Source organism: Haemaphysalis longicornis, unplaced genomic scaffold, assembly GCF_048455015.1.
Source record: "Haemaphysalis longicornis isolate Haplotype H1 unplaced genomic scaffold, Haemaphysalis longicornis Haplotype H1 scaffold_12, whole genome shotgun sequence".
NCBI lineage: Eukaryota > Metazoa > Arthropoda > Arachnida > Ixodida > Ixodidae > Haemaphysalis > Haemaphysalis longicornis.
This window is the reverse complement of record NW_027526225.1, coordinates 26,066,168-26,090,807: the sequence shown is the minus strand read 5'-3', so window position 1 is coordinate 26,090,807 and position 24,640 is coordinate 26,066,168. Positions and strand designations below refer to the sequence as shown.

The window sequence follows — 24,640 nt, the reverse complement described above, 5'->3', positions numbered from 1 at the left end:
CCCGAAACGACCCAGCGCCGCATGCATGGGAGGCTGCGGGGGTGGTTGGCTGCCTCGGCAGCAGCGGGGGTGGTGACCGCTGTCGGCGCCCGCAGGCACCAACAGCGGTCCCGGCGAATCAAGCGAGGGGGTGTGTATCCGGTCAAAAGGTAATTTGCGCATCGTCCATGCAATCGCTGGGCGAAAGTGGTGTAGCTTTGCTTTGAAAAGTTTCACCGATGCAATCATAACAGAAGCCCACCAAGGTAATCTTTTCGTGGCCACTTCACCATTCTGTCAGCCGCTCCACCACTCGTGCGTTATATACGCCAATTGTAGTTTTACGCTGATAACAGTGGAAACTGTGGTTTAAGCTAGCGTTATCACGACCCCGCTGCAAAATTGTATTTGCAATGTTATCACAGAAGCTCACAGATCACACAAATGTGTGTTCACGTCTAGCAGAAGCGCCGCGGTAAGCACTGCCCCCGGCACGGCAGAAAGCATGCGAATGCGCTACGGGCCTGCTGCTTTATTCAAAGTGTTTCCTACTTGATTGAACCCCAAACGCATTATCAGTGTCATGCTACCAGCAGTAATTGTTGACTTTACCTGAATTAACCCCTCACGTGGCTGTGGGCTTGCGGACTAATAAGCAAGAAATCGTTTACTTTTTTATTTGTTCATATTTTTAGTCTGCACACTACCGGAAACCCGCAGTGTATTATTAAATGGAGTCGTAAATTATCTAAAGTGTAAGTTGAGGCGACAATAATTCTAAGAAACCTTAAAAGCATGAGCAAACACGCACGAAACATAATCATAGACGAGTAATGAGTAGAAACGAATCTCTCGATGTCCCGCATGGGGGAGCGATGCGAGATAGACGATGACGTTGTCGTAACAATACGTAGCGAGCGATAAGATCGACTTTGATTACTAGGAACCGGAAGAGGAGAAGTTGGAATTGACTTATCAAATATGGGCCATCCAGCTGGACGAGGAGAGAGCCCGAGGGCTCTTGGCCGACGTCTAGGATCACCAGCTTCTCCAAGTAAGGTATCTCTCACTTTCTCTCTCTCTCTCTCTCTCGTCTTTTGTGGTTGTGGCCCCATTGTAAAGGGGTACTTTTAGGATTGCACGGGAGGTCAGGTGTATTGTGGCATGCCCATACTCTATTGCGAAGTGTTCTTGAAATGTGGAAAAAAGCATTGAGGTCAGAGTAACGTGCAGAGAGACCGACCCCACACCGAAGATAATTCCGGCCTCGAATCGTTCTTTTTTCTCTTCTACGTGCTCGCTGCACCCGCACTATACATACATTCACCCCAGCCAGTGGCCACATCACCTCCGTTCCTCTCAAGCTATCTGGGAGACGTGAACTTTCGCGCCTGTGAGCTTAGACACTGAGTATTGGTTGAATAATATTTTGTGCAAGGGCGTGTCGAGGGGAACAGCTTCGGAGCTGAGAAAGTGGGATTCCCTTCTTTTTCTGTGATTTGCGTATGGAGGTGAGGAAGCTGATTTTTTTTTTTCAGCTTTGAATTTTCGCTTCAAACAGGCCTGCATGACAGTGTTACGTGTCGTACACGCTACGTGGGTGTTTGAGTATTATTGGGCGTTATAAAAGTACTCTTTTTAATATTGAAGCAACTTTTTTTACGATGCTTTGTCCATAACTGTACTATCTGGTGCTATCATTCAAAAGAGAAATGTTGAGCGTGACAGGGTTTTGTGTGTGTGTGTGCGTGCGTGCGTATGTGTGTATGTGTGGGGAGTACCTTTTTTTTTTGTAATGTGCATTTTTGTTCACGGTTGGCCTTAGTAAGCGCAAATGGGTTTTCATGCTGCTTTGTGCTGCAAAACTGCGCAGGGAAATGGGCAGTTGGTTGCGTTTTCAACTTGTGTAGTATTGAATTATATGTACACCATTTGTCAAAATTTAGTGGGCCTTCTCGATCACAAAGAATTCAAAGAATCGGCTTTACCTTTAGCGACGTAAGCATGTACATTGAATTTTTTGCAGCCTGCGTGTTTCCGGCTTGGCCCACAAAATTTTGACAAAGGCTGTACCTATATTCTTTTCAATTTTCAGTGCTATACTTTTCTCGCTTCCAGTTGAGTGATTGCCTTCTTTTGTTGCAAATTAATATCTGCTTTATTTTTCATTCTTTGTTATATTGGTTTGTTCGTGGCGCTGTGGGTTATAAATAAATAAATAAATAAATAAATAAATAAATAAATAAATAAATAAATAAATAAATAAATAAATAAATAAATAAATAAATAAATAAATAAATAAATAAATAAATAAATAAATAAATAAATAAATAAATAAATAAATAAATAAATAAATAAATAAATAAATAAATAAATAAATAAATAAATAAATAAATAAATAAATAAATAAATAAATAAATAAATAAATAAATAAATAAATAAATAAATAAATAAATAAATAAATAAATAAATAAATAAATAAATAAATAAATAAATAAATAAATAAATAAATAAAGATACTATGACTGTTCCATGTTAGACAGTGATCACAGACCCACGCCTGCAATATTTGGGGTTTGTGCCAATCAGCTTGACTGAAATTTCATTTCATTTTATTTCATTTATTCAACGTTAAGGGCCCGAAGGCATTACATAAGGGGGGGGGGCGCATACATCGAAGTTGGAAGTTTATTCATAGAAATTTAACAATAGGAAGGTGCGTACTGATTACAATAGATAAAGAAGTAAAAAAAGAAAAGAACACGCATAACAAAACATAAAAATACATTACAGGCGATAAATTCTGCGAGTACAGTAAAAACACAACTATAAATGCAAGAGGTAACTGTGCTGTTAGGGCGTATCATTTGGTTTTTGGAAACGGGTTAGTTGATCGCGAAATATTTTGCGGTCTCTGCAAGAAACAATATTATCTGGTAGTGCATTCCAAAGTGCTATGGCAGGGAGGAGAAATGAACTGCTCATCGCCGTCGTCCGGCATTTTATGGTCATCAAGGGGTGCGTATGGGACAGGCGTGATGATGTTCTTTATAGGTTTTTTGGGAGAGGGTGTCCCGATCTGGTGAAGTAAAAGAAAGTGTGACGCAGGCGTGGTTTCTGGGACAAATGATAGAGATAAAAGTATTGTTTATCCGTTACCAATACAAATGAGGCACAATGACATAGTTGAAAGTTCTGGCGGGCTCAGTTCGTATTCCTTCTTTATTTTGAACCGAGAGAGAACGCTTTTGTCTCAGCAACTCTTTGCAGAAGTGATGTATGCTTTCAGTCTTGTTGGCACTAATATCGAATGTTTCGTTCTACAGACGCCGACAGGCGTCTGTAGCAGTGAACGGCCGACGTTGCAAAGAGAAAGGTTGAAAAGACAAGTGCGAGAAGTTTGAACTGGCTTGAAATTTAACTGTAGGCTTCAAGAGAGCGAGTCGAGCCCGTACCGAGACGCAAGTTCGGATCCATGGGTATAGATGAATGAAGGTAGACCTAGTGAAATGCGCTATGGCCTTCAACGCAGAAAACTTAAACAAACGGTGCATGCGACGAGGCGTACAAGAAGCTTGACGTTATTTGCAATTTCGTTAAGGTAAACTTCACGGCAACCACACGTCAAGGCTGAATGCAGGCCTGCCAACGTACAAGGTCAGGTCGACGGGCCACGATGATCATTGTCGATTCGCCAATTCCTTTGTGCCCACCACGTCAACATACAAACCATGCTTCCCCACACCCGCTTACTGACTAGTGACAAGGACAACTTAACGCCTCACGGGTGGTTCACAAATGTCCATGGGTCACTTATGACACCAACACGCCCACTTCGGGGAGAACTCTGCGGCGTTCAATTAGACAGTAATGCTTTCACATTTTCACCTTTTTTTGTAAACAGACACTGACTTTTGCGCTATCCCCCCGCTATACCTGGGCTAAGAAGTTTATCGCAGCGTATCGCTCCGGAATAATTTCCATCGCCTGAGCATTTCCAACGCGTGCCGAAATCTCGACATACAGACGTTTTTTTTTTTTTTCGCTCTCATTTTCTGAAACATAAGGGTATCCGGGATCCTAGGTTACTTGATACTTACTCTTGTTTCGTTTAATTCTAAACAGCACACATGGTTATTTTTATGTCCACAAATACGGCGGGTGTCGTCGTCCGCCCATTCACTGCTGTGCAGGGATTGCTTGGATTAGGCGCGGTCAAAACGAAGTTGAATACCATGGTAACCAAACGACCTTGATGAGAAGCACGGCACGAGTCCGTGTGCAATACCGATGCGAGGCACTTCACTCTCAGCTTAGTTGGCATCTCATTTCACAGAAAGCATGATGCTTAATGGCGAATTTCAGTCAGTCATTACAGCGAGTTGGTCGGATGATGATCTTCCAGGTATTCGCACGATACTTTGCCGTAATATGGGCAATATACAGGAACGGATTGTTGCAAGACTGCAGCCAACTGTTCGTCGACGACGACGTTCCCAGTAGCCAGCTTCGGCCTTGATCTAGCAAAATTTTAGGACCCACGTCATCTATGATAGCTGAGCCTTTGCTTTAAAATCTGCGGTCACATTTGTCGCCATATTTGTCACAACCACAACCCGATTAGTTGAACACTTTTGCTAATTAAAAGGAGACAGTTTATGGGCTAACGTAAATACCGGCCTCCGCTCACCCCATTCTGGTAGTCCGGCGCATATGAGGTCTGTTTTCGGCGGAATTCGGCGGACGCCCTGTCGGCGGATGACGCAGTGACAGCCCTAGCTGTGCAGCAGCTGTGCTTACGTGCGTACTGGCGATATAACTTCCACAGCAGCGTGTGATTTCGTGGATTCGGTTGAGGGTGCATTTGCTTGGGAGTAATACGCATCTTCGGCGTATTCCCACTGTCACTCTGGCGTGATACGCGCAATCTGCGTCCCTAACCAAAGTCCTCTGTCCTTGAAATTATCTCTGGTTTTCTGCCGATCACGTCGCCTTCAGCTCTGTTCCGTGCAGCTCACATTGTTGCCCGTAAAGTTGAAATAATAACGCTGCTTGGGCACATGAAATAACAAAAAACATACAAAGTAGCAAGGACTACCAGAAATTAAGAGTTAATGTGAAAAAAAAAGCACCTTCTCCACTCCGTGGATGCTGGCGAGGTTGCGGAGTACGGGGACTCGAAATGACATCCTAGTTGCGCCCCGAGTGGCATCCGATTGGCGCCCCGAGCGCCATTCAATTTGAGCCCTAAGTTGCAGCTTCATTATTCCCTAAATGAAACTGCGACTCATCACTCAAATCCATTTTCGCTTGATTTTCGCTTGATGGTGGTGTGCACAAGAATGGACGCAGACGGTCCTAAGGTACTCCGCACCGTTAGAGGCGAGGGAGTAAGCCGTTTGACTCTCGGGAACTAACTCACGGTCGTAGTCCAGTGGGTAAGACGACTGACACTAACTCCGTCTGGTCTACCAGACACAGGCTCTAATCCTGCCGGTGCCTGTGTGGTTTTTTGCGATAGTAAACGCTATGCGCACGGGCGCGGATGGACATATTGCGGTCCTAAGGTACTCCGCACCTAATAAATAATTAAATATGGAATTTAACGCGCCGCAGCTGGTATAAGGGCTCCGTAGTGAAGGACTCCTCATAAATTCTTACTACCTGCACAGATAGCAAGCCGTCGTGTTTAGAGCCTTTGAAGTAAAGCGGGCTTCAGGGCCTTTGGTACGGAGGCTAAACTTAGCCCCCCTACTCTTCATGTCACGTCAATAAATGCTTATCACTACTGCTATCTGGAAATCCTGAACGTGCACAGAAATGTCAACACAAGGGGAGGTGTTTCCGCTTTTCGCCTCCATCTGAGAAGCAGCCACCGCGGCCGGTATCGATCCCGCGTCCTCTGGAGCAGCACAACGCCTTAGCCACTAACCCACCACAGCAGCGCGTAGCTAAAGGTACACCTTTATCAACATATAAATTTACTTTGTACCACATAGCGTTTACCCTGTTTAACTAAGCCGCCGTGGGAATCGACAATGGACGTGTGATATACAGTTATTCCAACCGACGAAAGCTGCTAGCGGCGATATTGGCGTCCAACGAAAACTTAGCCCCCTCAATCTACGGCACGGCTGGAAACCAAACAAAAATGAGGGAAGCTCACACTAAGGCGTACGACTTGAAGTTAGTGAAGCTGCACGCTACATTCACTACCATTACGACGGTTTAAGTCAACAATTGCAGCCAATTCGCTTCTTCTTCGCGGCCGATGTCATCTTTGTTGCTATGAGTGGGAGCTTCCTTCATTTTTTGGAACTGGTAATCGTTAGACATTACCTTGGAGGGAGGGACGTACGCTACGGCGTGTGTTTTTCGTTCCCACGAAGTGTTGCTACGATTACAGCGAGCGTTGAAATCTCTCTTTCCGAGCAAGTGTTGCCATGATTACGGCGAACGCTGGAGTTTTTGTTTGTTTATTTTTCTGGCCAATTTTCGCCTATATCACTAAGCGGATAGGCTTGGCTTGACAAACGTGCGCGGGTAACGCCGGGAGGTCACCGCCAGGCACGCGCTCACGTAAGCGCGCTGGGTATTTTTTTTTTTTTTTGGGGGGGGGGGGGGGGGGTATTTTTAACGACGGGCAAAAAAAATTTGGAATTTCTGAACATCTTCGCTGTTAAAAGAGCATCTTTGAAAAGTCAGCATCACATTCCAGTCATCTCAACACCAAAAGAAAATGGTTAAAAAGCAGATCAATGCGCGTTTGCATATCAGTTCTTTCGACACAGTCTTAAATCCTGCCAAAGGTTCCTTAACCCTGTAATGCCCAATGTATCATATAAGATACGCCATCTTTCGGATTTTTCTACTCAGCCCTGGTCCTTTCGACCGCCAAGAAATGCCCACTAGTATCTTTCCTGATACCTCATAAGCATTTTTCAAAAATCTATAGCTCGATAACTCGCAACATTGAGTCCCAAATACAGCTTGCAAGATGGGTTCCTCCGTCGTAAGCGCTGCTGGTGGTTCTGCACCTACATTCAATGGGTGTATGATGCACTTTTTTTACCGGGTGTATGACACATAACATACCCACTTTATATGTAGGTATACATACACCTACATGTAAATTGGTATACCCTACATTATATACCTACATTATCTATGTAGGTATATGTATGCTTACTCTTTATGCGTTTATGATACACTATGTAATTTTGAAACCCTGGGAGAACAAAATTTTCTTCGCATTATTTTTTATTGTTTCAGTCACAAACTACAATGTAACAAAGCATTAAATTTTTATCTATGGTTTTCATTGGTTGGGCAATATAGGGTTAAGCAACACCTTTTCATGCTACAGTCCACCGATGTCTGAACACACGAGTCAACTGGAAGTATTCCTGTTGCTACAGAGCAAGGGGGCTTTAAGGGGGCCATGAGGACAAAAGGCAAGTTAGGTTTACTAAAATGACTGCTTCGTCCCGATAACAATAATATACCAATTTTATTGCAAACTTCGAGCAAATAATCGAGATGTTAAAGAGCACCCATTCAACAGTGGTGACTTGCCAGCCGCTTTCCGGTGGTTTCTATGACGTCACAGCACATATGACGCCACAGAACCTATGACGTCACAGAATCTTGTTGTGGGATTGGCGGCCTCCGAGCTCAGCCACCGCTAAGAAACAACTGCGAGACTGTTGTTTGATCGTATCACTGGAGAGGTAACGCGCAGTTAACACTCTGATAAAATGTTTCTAGTGCCGCCTATATTACGTCACTACTGCACATATTACTTCACTGTAGCGCAATACTTAAATCTTCCATTATCGTTTTTTTCTTGTTTAGAAACATCTATCGTGGCTAGAATGGAGCTGAGTGAGCTAGCAAAGCCCAGTTCTTTCAAACTGGACGAAGTATCATTTTGTTTTTAGTTCTTTCAAACTGGACGAAGTATCATTTTGTTTTTAGTTCTTTCAAACTGGACGAAGTATCATTTTGTTTTTAGTTCTTTCAAACTGGACGAAGTATCATTTTGTTTTCATGGCCCCTTTAAGTGCTGAAAGAAGCTGTATCATATGCGCCATACATTATAATGTTTGCTGACTACGGATGACTCAAAGGCGGGGCTCAGGCATGGCTTGTTCCCACGTGCGGTTTCGCCACCCGAGGATCTCCAGTTGTAACTGTAGATCCCCGCCATAAACGCAAGCAAGTTGAAGAACGGAGTAGCGGCTTCGTCAGTCTCGCCTTTCAAGTCCCCGGCTCGAGGTTAAGCTGTACAACGTACTCCTCACAGCACGCATGTGCTCGTTGCATTAGGCGGCGTCATTATCGGCCGCCCTTTGGTAACACTATACCTCGACAGTTCTTTCAAGCTTGGAAACAAGACTCCGGGAGAGAAGTAATCAGCGCAGCAACTGCTGTACTCGCTGTCTAACTGAACTGTGGCAATAATTTTTTTTGTGTTTCGTAATCGACCACACTGGCATGCTTCTCCTCATCCCCAAAAGCATTAGGAAGCAACAAATGGCATAGGCACCAACAGGTTGACTGCTGATCGCTTCCTGGACCTGGGGCAGTATTCTCGAGTTTTGTCCCTTTTGCGTCCCTTGCAAAAGTGTCCCTTTTGACAAGCCCTGATTGGCTAAAAGCAAACAACCGGAAGTGACGTAACGCAGGCGCAACAAACCTACTGTCAACGCCCACTGCTTAACCGCAAGTACGTCACGATGAAAGGGACTCAAAAGGGACGTTTTCAAAAGGGACAGTTACGAGAATACCGCCCCTGCTTCTTGCAATTCGGGCTGAGCTTTCTCGAATAGCTTACCCACACTTATCCATGCACTGTCCGCGTTTCGTGGATTAACCGGGACATGCTTCCTGCCCACACAGCGGCGGATCGCGCCTGTCACAGGGACCTCCCACGGCCGCTACCACTTCTTCCAGTACCCACCATAGAAGAACTGCTGGTCTAAAAGGAAACCCTCCGTCGCGCCACGAGTGATTTACTTCCACCGCGTGGAAGTGACCTCCCCAGTGGGCTCGCTCGTTGGGAGGAGGTCGGGCTGCTGAGGCTTCGGGTTGGGGTGGCGTCATCACGAGCAGTTACACACGCTTGGCCTGCCCGTTATCACTCGCCGTTTGCGGACACTTGCCCCTTCTGTGTGCTTCCTGCGTCAGAAGCCGACGTTGAACACCTGCTGTGGGCTTCCCCAGGTCTTAGAGACGCCCGAACACAGCACCTCCGAGGCACAGGGCTTCGTCCCGGGAGACCCCCAGATCTCAAGCGCTGGATATGGGGCCCCCAGCACCGGTCTCGTCTTGGATTCTTGCGCGTTACGGGTGCAGTGTTGTACACATGAACTCTATTGCTTATGCCGTAAGCTAATCTCTCGCAAAAAAAAAAGGATAGCTTATGGACTTAGCCGTAAGGACTTAGCCCTTTCAAATCACAACTTCAGCTTCTAGCTGATTTTTTCCCTTGTGATCGTGTACACAATAAAAAGGTTATCAGCCTCGAATAGACCTTTCCAGAAACTGCAGCGCCGCTCCTTCCCCTGGTGGGCCCGCGCAAGGCGCCATGGGAACTGCGTGCGGGCGCGGTGGGAGCGGCGACGGAGTGGCCGCGCCGCGCGCCGCGTGCGCGGAGCGAGCCCGTCAAAGGACAAAGTTTAACTAGAGTGAAATGCTGTGCTTTCAAAGTTATGTTCCGCATCAAAGAAACCATCTTTCAACCATAGAACCCAAAATAAGAAATAAACTCCGCATCCTTCTGAAACTGCCTGAACCGCATGAGAGCCTTTTGTCGTCTGCTAGCAACGTCGTCTGCTAGCTTGCAGAGTGGAACCAGCTGCTGACAGTTGAAACGCGTCTTCGCGGTTCTGGCGGCCCGCGGAAAAAGAGAAATTCCTCAACGTGAGGAAATAGAAAACAAATGTGACACTTGAGCTCCCCACAAATAACCAGCTCTTGCTTCCGGCAGCCCGGGGGGAGGGGGGGGGGGGAGCCGAGGGGGAAAACGAAGAAGCCCATATCATGTGCACACGTTATTCGTGATGCATTTCCGCGTGTATAAAGCTACACTCGTTTACGACCTGCCTTGGCGATTGTACTTTACGCTATACTGACGATATGTCGCCAAGGAAGCTGCAGGAGGCGGACAAACGTGCTGTGTGCTCAGTTGGGACAACAATACGCTACGAGACCGGCATGTTTAATTGCACAAGTTTCCGATGGACAAGAAAATTAAATAGGATTAATGTGTTCGCCGGATAAATCGCAAGGGTCGTGATGGTCGATTCGCTTTGTGGGAGCCGTCCGAGCCTCACAGGATATGTGGAGCCCATTTCAACGCGAGCAGACGCAAATGTTACATGGACCGTATGCGACCATTTTTCTACACCGGTTCTTCACCGAGAGGTGTCGTCCGGTAAAGACAGCTCAGCCCAGCATTATAACGTAAATTATGCTTTTTTTTTTTCCTAGCTGCCGCGAAGTGAACGAAACGCCGCCCTATTAAGCGCCCGTACCGCTTCCAGGAATCCAAGACGAACTAGTGATATGCAGCACTGTCGAGATACTACTGTCAGCTCAGAGTAATCAACGCCCGTTTTGTAATAAATTTTAGCACAAAGGGCGTAACAATGCGATAAAGCAATGCTTTCGCTCCAGCAGACAACGATGAGGTTTCTCCAACGACAGCGACTGCCTGCAGCCCATTTCCTGCGGCATTGAAGGAACGGGGTTTCTGCTGTTGTGAGTTCAGCATTTCGACTATATCTTTTCGGTCGCTCACTGTGTAATTATTTCCCACTTTTAAGGTGTGGTGTGCTTCCTGTGTGAAAACAAATGATGCAGCTCGCCATAGCTGACCTAGGATTCATGATCGAAGATGAGCTTCGTGAACCTGGCGTTAAATACCCCCCATGTAAAATGGTCGGCGTCAACTGACAGTAGCGGAGCAAACACGTACACGGCAGAAGGGAAAAGGTTTGGGCGTGTTGGTTCATCGTCAGACGGAAAACAAGCGCTAAATAAAAACACAGGACGAGGAGTGGACGGGACAAGCGCTTGTCCCGTCCACTCCTCGTCCTGTGTTTTTATTTAGCGCTTGTTTTCCGTCTGACGTACACGGCAGATCGCCAACCTCACGAGACACGTTGAGCGAGTTATTCGAGAAGTGAAGAACTTGGGAATACTACATGTGGTATGATTTACCAAATGTGATGGCTGACAAGCCAAACCATGATATGGAAAATTTGTTGCTACCTGAAAAACTTCCTATATAAACCACTTCTCAATCGATAAGTAAGCAAAATGTCAACTATGCGTGTTTTGTATTAGCGCACTCTAAAAAGTTTTACCTTTTAGTCGGTATCGGTTAGTCTTGCTAACGGAATAAAAGTGTACGTGTCTTTCATTGCAATGTACCATACCAGCTGCCTCGTTTTTTTTTTTTCGACTGAAATAAATATCTATTTTCATAGTTACACACAGCCGAAAACAAAAAAGAAAGAGCTCAGGATTGCACGATAAGACTTGCCACCTCTTAGGCAACAGTACTTGAAACAAATACAGGCATAGTGTAGCTTGAATCCCAGGGATACACACTGAAACTCCCCAAAATGCAGCAGCTTGTTGAAGAAATGCGGGCTGTAGTATAGAATGCTGACGTTTGAAAAAGAAGCCAGTTAATAAAACAGCTGTCCAGGATAGCAGATGTTTGGCATGCATCACACGATGTTATACGTAGAAGCTGCACCGTCAAAAAATGCTGCCTCCACACGCGCCGCCGCGCACGGCACGGTTTGGCACGGCTAACCTACATGAAGAGCGGCCCGTGGCCGTGCGGCAGCGGCGGCGGCTGCTGCGGCGCTCACAGTTCCCAGGCTCCTTTGCGGCCGCCGTTTGGGGGCGCGCGCAACTTTCCGGAAAGGTCTATTGAGCGGTCATAAAATGAAATAACCGAGTTGTGTATCTGTCGTTTTTCGCGTTCGTGATTTCCCGCTGTGGAGCTGTTTTCTAATTTAGGGCTGTGTATTCAAGAAGTAAAGTTGAAAGATTTTAGAAGAAGAATTGGGGCAGGCTGATAAATTGTAGACATTGTTCACGCAGCACGAGAAAAACACGGGGCGCAGAAGGAAGAAGTTAGGTTGCTCCCTACGCTAGCAGCTCACTTTATCCGAAAAGACAACCCAAGTGAATACATGGTCGCGTTTTCCCCGATATAGACGGGCGGATTATATGCAAACACATTTGGCACATCATTACAGAATTAGGCACTATATACGCGTGCAATCAATCAACGTATATTTAGCATAGGCGAACACTGAACTGTACTCCATTATAAGCATTGTCACAATATGGGCACAAAACTTCAGTCTGAATGGACGCGAACATAGTTAGGCCACAAAGTACAACGCACTTGTGAGACAGTGGAGACGCCTTTCATTGGGAAGCACAGCAAAATTTGTGCGAGCCAGCCATTGTGCATATAGCTCGACAGGGCCGGCATGTAAGCAGGCAACATACGGCCCGACTCTGGCATGATGTTCGTCGTAGCTTACCGGTCGCTAGCGGTACATCATCGACGGCACTAGCTACTCTGACTGCAAAACGTACCGTACCCTCGCGACGCACCAGCTCCAACTATCCGCGCTGTGCGAATCCGCCCGAAAAGTTAGGCGCATCATTAGAACCCCTACTCAATCGGGTCTTGTCCAAAAAAAAAAACGTCCTGCTGCGCACCTTGACAGACCGGCAGCGCAAAAAAAAAAAAAAAAAAAAGACGTTAAAAGCAGTGCTGACATTTTCACAAAGCAACGGCTTGTCAGAAATATTAGCTACCATGATGGTAGCCACCTAGATTGTAACTAGACAGCTTATGCGCCGTCATGATCAAATTTTAACCGTGTACAGCGCATGGTATGGGCATTCATGTCTTGTATACAGACGTATTATCATATTTCTCATAATCATCGAACCTGTCGCCTTCTTCCGCATTTATTTTCCCCTTCCGTAACAAAAAATGTAACACGGCACAGCTTATAGCTCTCTCTTTACTTTTAAAAATTACTCTCTCCCCCTCTTTCATGATGTGCAAAAGCTGTTTCTCACAATAAGATGTACAGCTGTACGCACATCATTCATTGTGCGTATTTCGTGTAACGTCGGTCGTTAGTCTAGCGCTCATCCTGTCCGCTCCGGACGTGCCGTGCCAAGTGTTTTTTTGGCAAACAACGTAAATCTTGTCTGAAATTTTGTTAAGTCGCCACAGGGCCAGGGCTATTTGGAAATCTCACGACTAGTTTCTGTTGTGCTACAGCGTGTTCGACTGGCAGCACAAGGGTTATGCATGCGGCGTACTCACTCGTATCGGATGCGACGATCGTGATGTCAGAGGCTGAGGTCCTCAAAGCCAGGAACACCGTGGGCTGGCTTCGATGTTCCTCACAGGAAGTGGCACTCACAGTTGGTCACTGTTCACTGCTGAAGCGCACTTGTTCATTCTTCCCGTGTCCTTGTTTCGAGCTGGTTGGTTCGGTAGCTACGGTGACGACGAGATAAACCACGCAGCAGACTTGTCCCTCGGTCACTTGCGTTGATATCAAGTAGTAAGATCTTTGGCAGATTTTTATACTTCCTCTTAAAAATATGTCCACTAACTCATAATTTACGGGCAGAATTAAAAAAAATATCTTCATAAGTTCCAGCGTTTCCTCCCGGCGGAGTGATGCTGCCTAAACACTTCAGCACCCGCCTTGTTCAAGAGTTCCTGCTTTCGTTTCTACATCGGCAACATCACCTCCAAGCATTGATGCTGAACACCCACACCAGTGGCGTCCGCATCTCGTTAGGACCTGCATGCGTCAATCCCTACACACTGCGGAGCTTCCCTCTTTAAGCCGATACCTGCACTTTTCCACGTGTAGTAATGCGCGCCGAAGGTTCCTCACGGGTGGCTCTATCGGTAAGAAAATCTTACGCTCACCGACCGCTAAACGCTTTCACGTCGTCTGCCCGGTGCCAGGGTTGTGGGCGTCTTCTCGAAGTAGCTCTCTATCGGCGCTGATCTCGTAAAGCCGTCTGGTTCGTCGACAGGAGACGCAGTCGCCCCTTTACCACGCTTTCTCTTCTACTGACTAATAAGTTCCGCTTTCCACGACGTTGCTGGTCTTTAAGGGAAGCCCGCCTTTGCTGGCTGAGTGCCGGTGCTGAATCGGCTGTAATCTGTTACTGCGCGGCGCGGAGGGGTTGGCTCTGGTGTAACGGACACGGGGTTAGACCCTTTGGGCGCTTTTCTCTTCCTCGCACCCTCTTTCGTCTAGGTGCTGCTCCCGTACTGAGTTTTGCGACCGTGCTTAAAGCTGGGGCCCTGGTGTAAGCGAAAATACATTATACTGCCACAGTTGCGCGCTGTGCAACTTTTTTGGCCGGCCTGACCGCGGTTTAGCTTGCCGTTTCTCCCTCTCCCGCTTTCATGAGTAGAACCTGCACAGCGGTGCGCCGTTTGGTGTAGCCGCTTCTCGGCGGTGACGTGGTTCGCGAAGCTCCAGCGGCTCAGCCTTGCGAAGAAACTTGTCTGCTAAAAGCGGACCAGTGAGACGAAACAACAGGCGGGTCACATAGTCGCAAATGAGGGGCACGGAACGATCTGTCATTTCTTCTGCTTCTTTTTGGCGCTGGCGTGTTTTCTTTTGGAGGGTTCTCGACTGACACCGTCCACAAGGGCGTCCCCTTCACTCCTTCCTTTCTCGAGGAAAGAGGCCCACAGGAATAGAACACGTGGGACAGCTTGATGACTACTGTTACTGCTACCGCGCCGCCGGCGGCTTCTACGCCACGACGGTTCCTGGAGAGCGGGCGGGTTTTATGAATGGTGCACCTTTGTAGTGCCGGGCCCCGTATGGGCGGAGTGTTTGTTTAGAGCGGCCGCCTATCTTTGAGGCGTGGCTCTAAGCCGGAAGGGACCGGCCGCTAATTTCATTGGCTGGCTTCTTCTCAAGCCCCTCAAAGGGGAACGATGTGGTCGCGGTCTGGAGGTGTGGTTGATGATCCTCTTGTGGCTCCGGCCGTCTCCCTGGAGGGGAGCTCAAACTTTTGAAGCCCCACTCCTTAACGCTAAGGGTCCTCATTTACCAACCGCGACGTTTCGGATTTTTTAGCGCTTGGGCGACTTTAGTAGTGCTCAGTCCAATCACGTAGGAATAGATTAAGTTGGTTCTCTGTGGCTTTCTCTGGCTGCGAATTATCTGAGTCAGGCATCGTGGAAACGACTTTTAAAGATGAGTGTACCACGCAATTCAAATGATCGACTTCTTAGGTTATCTGCGAGCAAGCTAATAAAGTAGCCGATGTTAATTGGTAAGAGAACGCGCATTTTTTGAAGGCGTCGTGTTTTTAGTGCCTGGGTCTGCTTAAATGATCATAAAAAAGTCCCGGTGGATGTGGTATTCAAGCTGCCTTATTGTTCCAAAATTGTCGTTTCAAAGTTCCATTAGCTAGACTCGGCGTTTTGTTTTCAAACGACTTGTCGTTTGGATCATAGTTGGAGAATGCCCCGTAACGTGATTAGTGTCACTAGATAAGGTATCAAAGTACCGCTACTGAGGTACGCAAGTCAGCAACGGCGGCCATTTTGGTGCCACGGCCTCACCGCTAACTTCGACCGGGAATCGTTTGTGTCAATAACACTGCCGAAGATGCAGCAAAACGGCATCTACGGATATACTCCTGCTGCTGAAATGCTTTTACACGCGTTATCTTTGATTCGCGTTCGGAACGATGACAGTTGCGCGCAGCCGCAGAGCAGGGAGGACAAGCTAAGTCTACCAAAGTTGACCGACTAAAACGCATAAACGACAAAATGGCGGCACCCATGAACCGTCGCAGTGTAAACAATTGCCACACAATGTGAACTGACCAACGATCATGGCGACGGCATGGAACAATGAGAAAAGAGTGCCGATACTGTGAAACCTTATCAAGTGACACTAAGCGCCACGGCGGAAACAGATGACGACAACGGCACGTAGCTTGCTGGCGTGAGAGCTTGCGTGGACGCTGTCATGGTTGCCTTGTAGATAATATGAATAGATCGCTCATCATTTTTTCACCACGATTAGTGCCACCTGACTTGCGCCACGTTGCACTATTATGTCCCGGTGCACCGCTTTCGAGGCGCTCCCGTGGTAGTTGTGCAACTGCTGATGCTCATTCAAAGTGTACGTTCGCCAGTCTCGTCTTCTCCACAAACAATATACATAATTTTTCGTAGGTTCTTTTGACAATAACCATTTTTTACATCTGTTGAGACGAAGCAAGGGCTAGCAATGCAATTCCTACATTTAGTTTATAACCTAAAAGAGAGATGAAGGTGGTGCCAAGTCACTTTTGAAAATTAGGCCATTACGAAAAAATTCTCTATTCAAGGTCTACATGCATTACGAAGAACTGCGATCGGCGACGGGCTCTTCAGCCACTCACGCCCTAAAATGGCCACAACATGACCCGTGTCTATACTGACATCTGCACTGGAATCATCGCCGTACCAAATTCTTGCCTTTTTATTCACGATTGAAAATATCGACACCATACCAGTAGTCGTACTCCTGCTTATACAGGACCAATTCTAGCCTTTCGATGGGGGTTTTCATATGAAAACAAGCGGAATGCTATTTAAAAACCTGTTGGTCGAGGACGGGCGAGTGCGCCCGCTTCACCATTAAACCCTTCTCTTTTAGGAGCCAAATGGTGCAGCAGACGATCAGAAAATTCACCTAGGAAGGCATAGAGTTAATACTACTGACTCTAGAGGAAAAGCTGCCCGGCCAGCCCGTGCATTGAAACCGTGCTACACCCGGGCGCTGACATGATGCCACCCTCACAGCGTTGCCCGCTGTCTTTTTGCCTACTAGAGTTGGCGGCAGTAGTCGGTATTCACCTAGTAACCAACGCATTCCATCATGGCAGCCACCTTTGCTGTGAGTGCGCAGTGAAAACTTTGCTGTGCAGAAACGTTGTGTGAAGTTTTTCCTGTGGTAGGTAGCGAAATTTTGTGCCATGCTGCCGCGTTAGATGCAGTTTTGCATTATCCGCAACTGAGAAGGGTAGCGCCTAGATTAGCGGGTACTTCGTACGCTCGGCGAGGTAGCTTTTGCGGGTGCGTCAGGGGAGTTCGGTCGTCGCTTTGGAGTTGAGCGGACGTGTTTTTTCGTGCTCCTGTGCTTCGGAGGGGCTTCATTTCGGCGCCCCGTTGCAAGCGCGGGCCGTTGGACGTCTCCCGGCTTTCGCTCTGCTGGTGGGGGCTGTCGAGTGCCAGCTCCCCTCCCCAGTACCCGTCTCGAAAGCGGTCAGGACCGCCGCAGACTTCTCTCTTCGCCGCACCATGCTTGCCTCCGCGCTTCACCGTTCCCTTCGAGGTTTCTCGTCTCCCGGACGCAGCATTACGCCAGCCAACAGTGTTCGTGGTGTATTGTGTGCGACGGAATCGACCACGGTGGAACTACTCTTCTCTACTCTTTCCTCACCTTTCTAATCTTTACTTTTCTTTCTCCTATCCTGTTTCCCCAACTATTCCCGCTTCCGAACTGTGTTAAATGCAGGTGAGCTCCCATGAGAGCTTAATAATATCCCCAGTACATTTATTTTCCGGCTTCCTTTAAAAAGAAATCACTTCCCCCTGATTGCTTTTTTCCCCTGATTTTTTTCCTGGTGGCTTCCCCTGTATTCGCGCATGCGCTGTTTCTGTATATATCATCTTGTGTGTGCTAAAAGAGTTCAGTTGATATGCAGCGCTAGTCCTGTGTAGTCTTTTCTTTGTTGTCCCGTCTGTACAGCGCTATTTTAACATGTTTCACACTCCTCCCCCCCCCCCCCCCCCTGTATGCGTCAGCTGATTGTTTTCGCAATCTATTGAGGGGCTCTTTACAACTACTTGCTTTTCTAGCGAATGGAAGTTCGAACTGGACAACACTTCCAAGAAATGCATGTAAATGGAAATCGTATTTGTGACTGCACTTTATGCTAAACAAACACGCTTTCTGTGCCTGTTCCTGTGCCTGTCTACGAGGCCCCTGCAGCACGTGTCAACTTTTTTCTCCAGTTGAAATGCTTTTAAGTAGTAGCCCTTGCATTAGCTTAGATTCAATAACCGTGAAATACCCAAGCCTAATATTACTAGGTCTTTGTACTGGCCATTTCCGCGCCTTGTTTTTTTTTCTCCCGAATTTTTTATCCTTTATTTTATGCCAGTCCTTTCTTTCCTTTCAAGTTTCCTGTTCCCATTTCCACATGTAGCACAGCCAGCTGGACAGTTCTTGTTCTTTCCTTGGTTAACCTCCCTAGCTTTCTTCTACAGTTCCTTCCTTTCTTTGAAGTCACACATCAGGTCATCTTAGTCTTGCTCTTACCATCACAAACTTCCCTAGTGGTCTGGTGGTATTACTGGTGGTGAAATAAAATTTGTTGGATGAGAATTGCTTGTACATATGACCCTCTTGCTTTTTCTGCGTTTATTTTACACGGGCTGATGGCATTGCGATGGCCCATTATTTTTGATGAAAATAAGAATTCTGATGACCACAACCTGAATGAGCATTAGCCAGAACTTTCATAATCAGCTACAGCATTACTGGAACCCAGCTTCGGTAATGCAACTTCGTCATCATCCTTGTTGCTGTGAGTACGCTGGAATGGAAGCGTGGAAATTCTACAAGGTCTGGTGTGACACCTTTGTGGCCACCGGTTTGATGTTGGCATAAATGAGAAGGCTGTGCTACACATATCGAATTCCTTCGTTTTATCGCATATCGCATTCGCATATCGCATTCCTTCCTTTTATCTGTGTATACAGCTGAAGAACGTCTCCAGATGGCCCTGGCTGAACCGATACGTGCAGATGTAACTGTCGCAAATAATAAAATTGAGAGTTCAATTTATTGTCGGCTTTCTTAATGACTGCCATATGCAATGCACATTAAGTGTCTGAATACTCTATATTAGCAACTGATAGTCTCATGCTAGGCGGTCTGATTCACCTGCTATAGTTATGTTTGGCAGCTGTTTCAAAATTAACCACTATGATTGAACTAATGAGCGGCAATAACAATTTATAGGTGCACTCAAATTAATTTACTTTTCAAGGGAGACGCATATCCTTCGTCGACTTCGCCTTGCACAAAATACATGACGGTCCCATCGCGACCCAACAAAGCGCATATGTGTGTTACCTCAACATGCTTCCTAGGCGGTTCCTGTTGACAGACAGATTTCCGGCCGAACACGCAGGCATTTCAAGCAAAACCGCCTGCAGGCGGGGTGGTCCTGATAATTGGGCGTGAACAGAAGTGGCCGTTTCCGTTCATTGGCGAAGGCACTCAGGGAAGGACAGAATAATTTTTCTTAATGCCCCACCACACGGGTGCCCATCTCGCATGAACGAAGTTTACTCCTCCCCCACCTCCTCTGTGCAGGTATATACATGGGCCATATGAGAGCAGAGGTGCAAGTATACTTAATTAAACTACGTCGCTGATCCACCGAATTTAAGAAATGTGTCATGCAAAGCATCAAATATATTCTCGAAAATTTCAGATTGCGTGTTTCAGCTATCCAAGGAGCATGCACAGGAGATTTCTGCACCTACATTCGGGATTACCTTTCGGCTTCGCCTTGTCCTCTTCTAGAAAACCACCTTATTGTGCAAATAAAGTTACCATTATTATTATTATTTGGCGGTTGTTTTATTTCTGACTCAAGTAAAACACCGTTCAGTGAAAGTATAACAGCACCCGTAAACAAGAGCCTAGTTATACACTCTAAGCTGGGTAACCCTTAATAGAGGTATACATTTTCGAATTTTTGTAACCTATAATTTATAAGGTACAAATGTAACCTATATCTTCGTAACCCTTATATACGTATACACGTAAGGGTTACTCAGTTATGGGTTACTTTGCCGCTTTCAGCATGTATACCTATATATAAGTTACATCTACCGCCGTCCAAGGCCACACACCTGGAAGGTGTCATGTTGCGCGCCAGGCGCGCTTTCGCCGGCGCAGCTGTGGCGACGCCCCGAAGGCGCCTTTCCCGCTTGGTAAACAAATATCGCGTTAGTGGAAGACGATATGTGCGACCATGCTGTCCATTGCGCAGTCTAAACTTTTGCGTCGGGTGGTGTCTTTTATTCGTCCCTTGAATAAACTGCCGGCCACACGGCTGGGGCTAAAAGAGAAGTTACTTTTATAATTCCTAAAATTGCGGTGCTAAAAAGCTTGAAAATGTTCTCTTAATATATATGCATTGCATTACCTGTTCGATAATCGTTACCCGGGTTGTCACCCCAAAATCTTTGTGAGTATTGGCAACGCTTAAGTCTTGTAAACAGGCATAACTAAATTTGATATTTGCATCAGCTTTGTGCCGTTTAAGAAACCAGTATCATACATGCATGGTAGGTCTTTTGGTAAATTGCGGGCATGAATTTTAGCGTTAGTTAAACAACATTAGGCTTTAGTGAAACCAAGCTTTAGTGGAAACATGCACTTGATAGCATACTTCAAAAGGACGCCAAAGTTATGATAACATAGCCTTAAGCCAAAAATTCTTGTCTGACAACTCAGGCCATGATTATCAAAAGAGAATTGCAGTACATGCACACATATTTGCGAATTTAACAGGAGCTCATTTCCAGAAGTTTGGCATCAGTAGTTTTGAACATTCATTTATTATTATGAAACTCCTGTGGGCTATTTATTAAAAAGCAAAGTTGCGAACCACCCCAATGTAATTATCGTTCCTTAATGAGTATTAGACGAGTGCGGATTCCTGGCCGAACTGGTGTTTCCTATATTGCTTTAGACTTTCAGGTAAAACTCGGTTTATTCATATATCCCTATTAAACCTGTTTAATAAATGTTGCGTGAACAGCTTCACAAACATGGCCAAATATACAGATTCTTCACCTCAATATTTGCACGGATGTATGCAAAGTATTTCGAATTGTTTGGTACTGCAATTGAACCATTTCAGACGAATTCGAGTTTGAGCTACATTTATAAGATGGTTCTCAGAGGTGCACTTTCCCAGTACAGCGTTATTGTCATGGTTCCCCACAGAAAAAACGCAGAATGTGGGAAAGTAGAAAGAACATTTATTACAAATTCACTGTTTCATACAAAGCAGTGTTTATGGCTATGTTCTCTACATTCTCTGTTTCACTCATAGTCTAATATTACACTTGGAATTCACTTGTCTTTACGAATCCATCTTTACACTTCCCTCTTAGGTTCCTCTTTACAGTTCCACCTGAGTTGTGATTCCCACGCCAAGTTATCGTTTTTTATTCAGTACTAACAAGTTTCTAGGCCAATTGCAATCTGTCTTTTGGACAAACATTAAATGGGATCTATAATTTCCTGCATGAAAAAAGGCGCTTGGAAAAATTCAGAGATAAGCTTCGCAATTTACGTAGTACACAAGCAGACACAAAATCAGGGCACGCTGAAGATTTCCCGAGGTCATCTGAATAACTTGTTCCCTGCTGCCGCAGATGGAGGTATATATGTGAGGGGCCGTCACTTGGATTTCCCCACCTTGAAGAGCCACCTACAGAAAATTTCAGAAAAAGAACAAAATCCAGTGCAACCATAAGCCCCTCACACCAAACCACAGGCATGTGAAGTACGAAAAATATATTGCACGAAAATGAAGACGTAGTCCAGAGAATGAAATGAAAGGCCACACCAGAGAAGCAGTGATTTATGGCCTTTCAAATAATTTCACATCATTTCAGTTCTCGTTACACAGAGTAATTTGGCCGCATTGTTCAGAACAACGCGAAGCCACTATAGTCATGTCGGCCAACCTTCCCGAATTTTAATCGCGCCGTATTCCTGTTTATCTCGCGAAATGTTTCTGCATGCTCACCCAGAACAGGCAGAAACCCTGAGCTACGAATAAACTGACATACATTTGCAAAAGAGAAAGCAAAAACATTTCCGCGCCTTCATGTGGAATCACTAGTACACGCAACAGGGCGAACGTCGCACTAAACCCAGGAAACGTCCTTTCACGATGCTGACGGCGTCTGCGTCACATTTTTGGCTGTACTTAAACATCTCCCCCCCCCCTCCCCCCCTTGTACTGGCAGTTTCGTTTTGAACGAGGATCCCACGTGGAAGCCGAAACGTTTTTCATTTCAGTAAAGTGTTCTTATCGGTGATTTCTTCCTCGGCTATTCGTAAAAAGGAATCGCCAACTTACATTTTTTCTTCGTCCAAATGTGTTGTGGGAGAGGATACATCTAGAACTTGCACCGATCTTCAAGTGACATTCCCGGGAGGTCTGTACCTGTAATGACTCAAATGGTTATTTGGGTTAAAATGTAATAGGCTTTAGAGCTGGGCAGTTGGTATACATTCATAATGAAAGAACACCTCAAACTTGACAAGACGAAGAAAAGAACACAGCACAAGCCCTCACTAACAACTGAAGCTTTCTTAAAGAGCTCTTTTGGAAAAAGAGTTCCTCTTGTTAGCTCTGCAAAACCACGCATCTTATAGTATAGGTAGAGTTGCTGAAAAACTACAAAGCTCCATGCTGAGGAAATAGTTATGTGAATTCATAACGTTAATGTAGTAACGAACTGATAGAAAGAGTCACTAAACATGAGGCAAAATAAGATACGAAATATAACAGCATAACACTTGAAGTAAGGCCTCGCATTTTTACAAGTGATTCATACTTTTGTCTGTGCAGGCCTGGGTGCCATCTTTACAAAGAATATTTGAATGAATGTGTTTTAGTGATTGCATTTTCATACCGTTGTTTCCACGGAAATCAGACTTCATTTCAACTTGTGTCATACGCAGGGGAGTCCTGGTTGTCAGCTCAAGGAACACTGCCTGAAAGAAAAACAGTAGTGCTGATAAGTCATAGCATAGTTATCCATATGCAACCACACTTTTCGAACAGCCAGTAACCGATGAGGGTGCAGCACCCATTTTTACACCTGCACCTGTCTCTGTGTAATTCGTCACAATTTCTGTATCATCAAAAAACAACAACAATCAAGCAGCCTGCATGCTGGCTCATACATACCACCATTCTGTAAAGTCGCTTTACTGCACTACACTAGTATCATGCGAGACAACCATTTGCCCTGCAATACCACGCGAATAAATAAACGACTGATTTGTGTGAATGAGAATAATAAACCCACTTAACATGGTGAAAATGCCCCGCTACCTCAAAATGACTAACACCAAATGTGCACTCAAGGAAAAGAATGACAAAAGTGAAGAGTATTGTACATATGAAAACTTTTTATTGTGCGGTAGGGCAAACTTTAACAAAAAAAGAGGCTTGTACTGGACAAAAGTGAGTCTAGAAATTTCTGGCAGCATTTAGTGGACTACTTTTCTGCAGCACACACCTTGTGTTTATCCGGATATATTATTACAAGACCAATAAACGAGACACCATTGCGAATATATGCAGCGAGAAAAATGAATATTTCCCGACGGCTGAAACAAAATAATAATTCCCAGAGAAAACCGCGATAATATAAGACTTCATTGGGAAAAAATTCAAATATTCAAGCAGAGCTACCTGACAATTACATGGGCCAATAACCCGTCAAGTGCGCCCGATGCAGCCAACAGCGTAAACAAAACGCTCAACACATGACGAAAGCGCGCAGAGAAGAAAGCAGGTCACGAGCGCCGTTATCTGTTATAATGTACGGGCTTTCCCGATCGTCCGCTCTAGTCTGACGCAACGAACGCAAGCCCGCGATTTCATTCAATTGCCGTCGCGGGCAACAGAAAACGTCCAGCGAAGCAACCAGTCGGGTAACGAAAATCCCTCTCGAATGCTGCAATTTCAAATTGAAAAGCCCCCAGCGAAAAGATACATCCAATGAAAACACGGAAACCGTTACGGGAATATACTCACCGAGTTCGCTTTCACTGGCGCCGGGGCATTGGTCCAACATGCGAACTTGATGCTGGTCGTATACAAGAACGGGCCGTGTAGCGCTGCCAGTCACAAATGGGCTCGCCGCAGCCTCCGCGACTCACGCCGACAAATAAGTCTTGTAACAGCAATCCTCGCTTCATCGTAGGGGTATCACAGCGGTAAAAAGGCTCGAGTGGCGCGAAAACGCGGCCACCGGGCCTGCGGGCGCCGCCATTTCTCTATATCCCGTCATGCAACGGAGAAATCAACGGCCGCCTGGAGAGAAGGCGCGACGAGCATCTCTTATAGGTTACAGGGCGTTTTATAGGTTACAACGTAAAGGTTACATTTCAGATTTTGTTGATGTAACCTATAAATCATTAATGTAACCTATAAACCGCTTTTAACTTCACGCTTGTAACCCTTAGAATGGACTGGGATAAAGAAAACATCAAAATGGATCCATTGTAACCTTTATTTTATAGGTTACTTCCGTTTAGAAGTTACATTATGGGTTACAAGGATTAGAGTGTACGCTAGGCATGGTAGAATGGTTCGTACATGTGTTTGTTTTTAATTTACGAATCATATACGATTAAAAGGAGCCGATCTGCCCAGACATGTTTCGGGTAACATGATATGACCGGCTGACGGCGAGTTCAAATCGACAGCAGCCACTACGGACATGTAG

The 24,640-nt window shown here is 45.8% G+C and overlaps 1 protein-coding gene and 1 long non-coding RNA gene across 2 annotated transcripts in view; both read right to left on the bottom strand.

The window, feature by feature from the left end:
- The window catches only part of LOC144161898 (uncharacterized), a 65,156-nt gene extending 50,970 nt beyond the window's left edge, over window positions 1-14,186 (bottom strand). The window contains exon 1 of the mRNA XM_077692459.1: window positions 13,358-14,186. Within this exon, the coding sequence (XP_077548585.1) occupies window position 13,358 (1 nt within the window). The 5' untranslated portion in view covers window positions 13,359-14,186. The remainder of the gene's footprint in view (window positions 1-13,357) is intronic.
- A 7,215-nt stretch (window positions 14,187-21,401) lies between these two features.
- Window positions 21,402-24,002, bottom strand: LOC144161897 (uncharacterized). The gene is made up of 4 exons (XR_013320522.1): window positions 23,947-24,002; window positions 22,814-22,895; window positions 22,255-22,341; window positions 21,402-21,597 (listed from the first exon to the last, which is right to left on the bottom strand). It is a non-coding gene; the product is annotated as an uncharacterized LOC144161897 (long non-coding RNA).
- Between the last annotated feature and the right edge of the window lie 638 nt (window positions 24,003-24,640).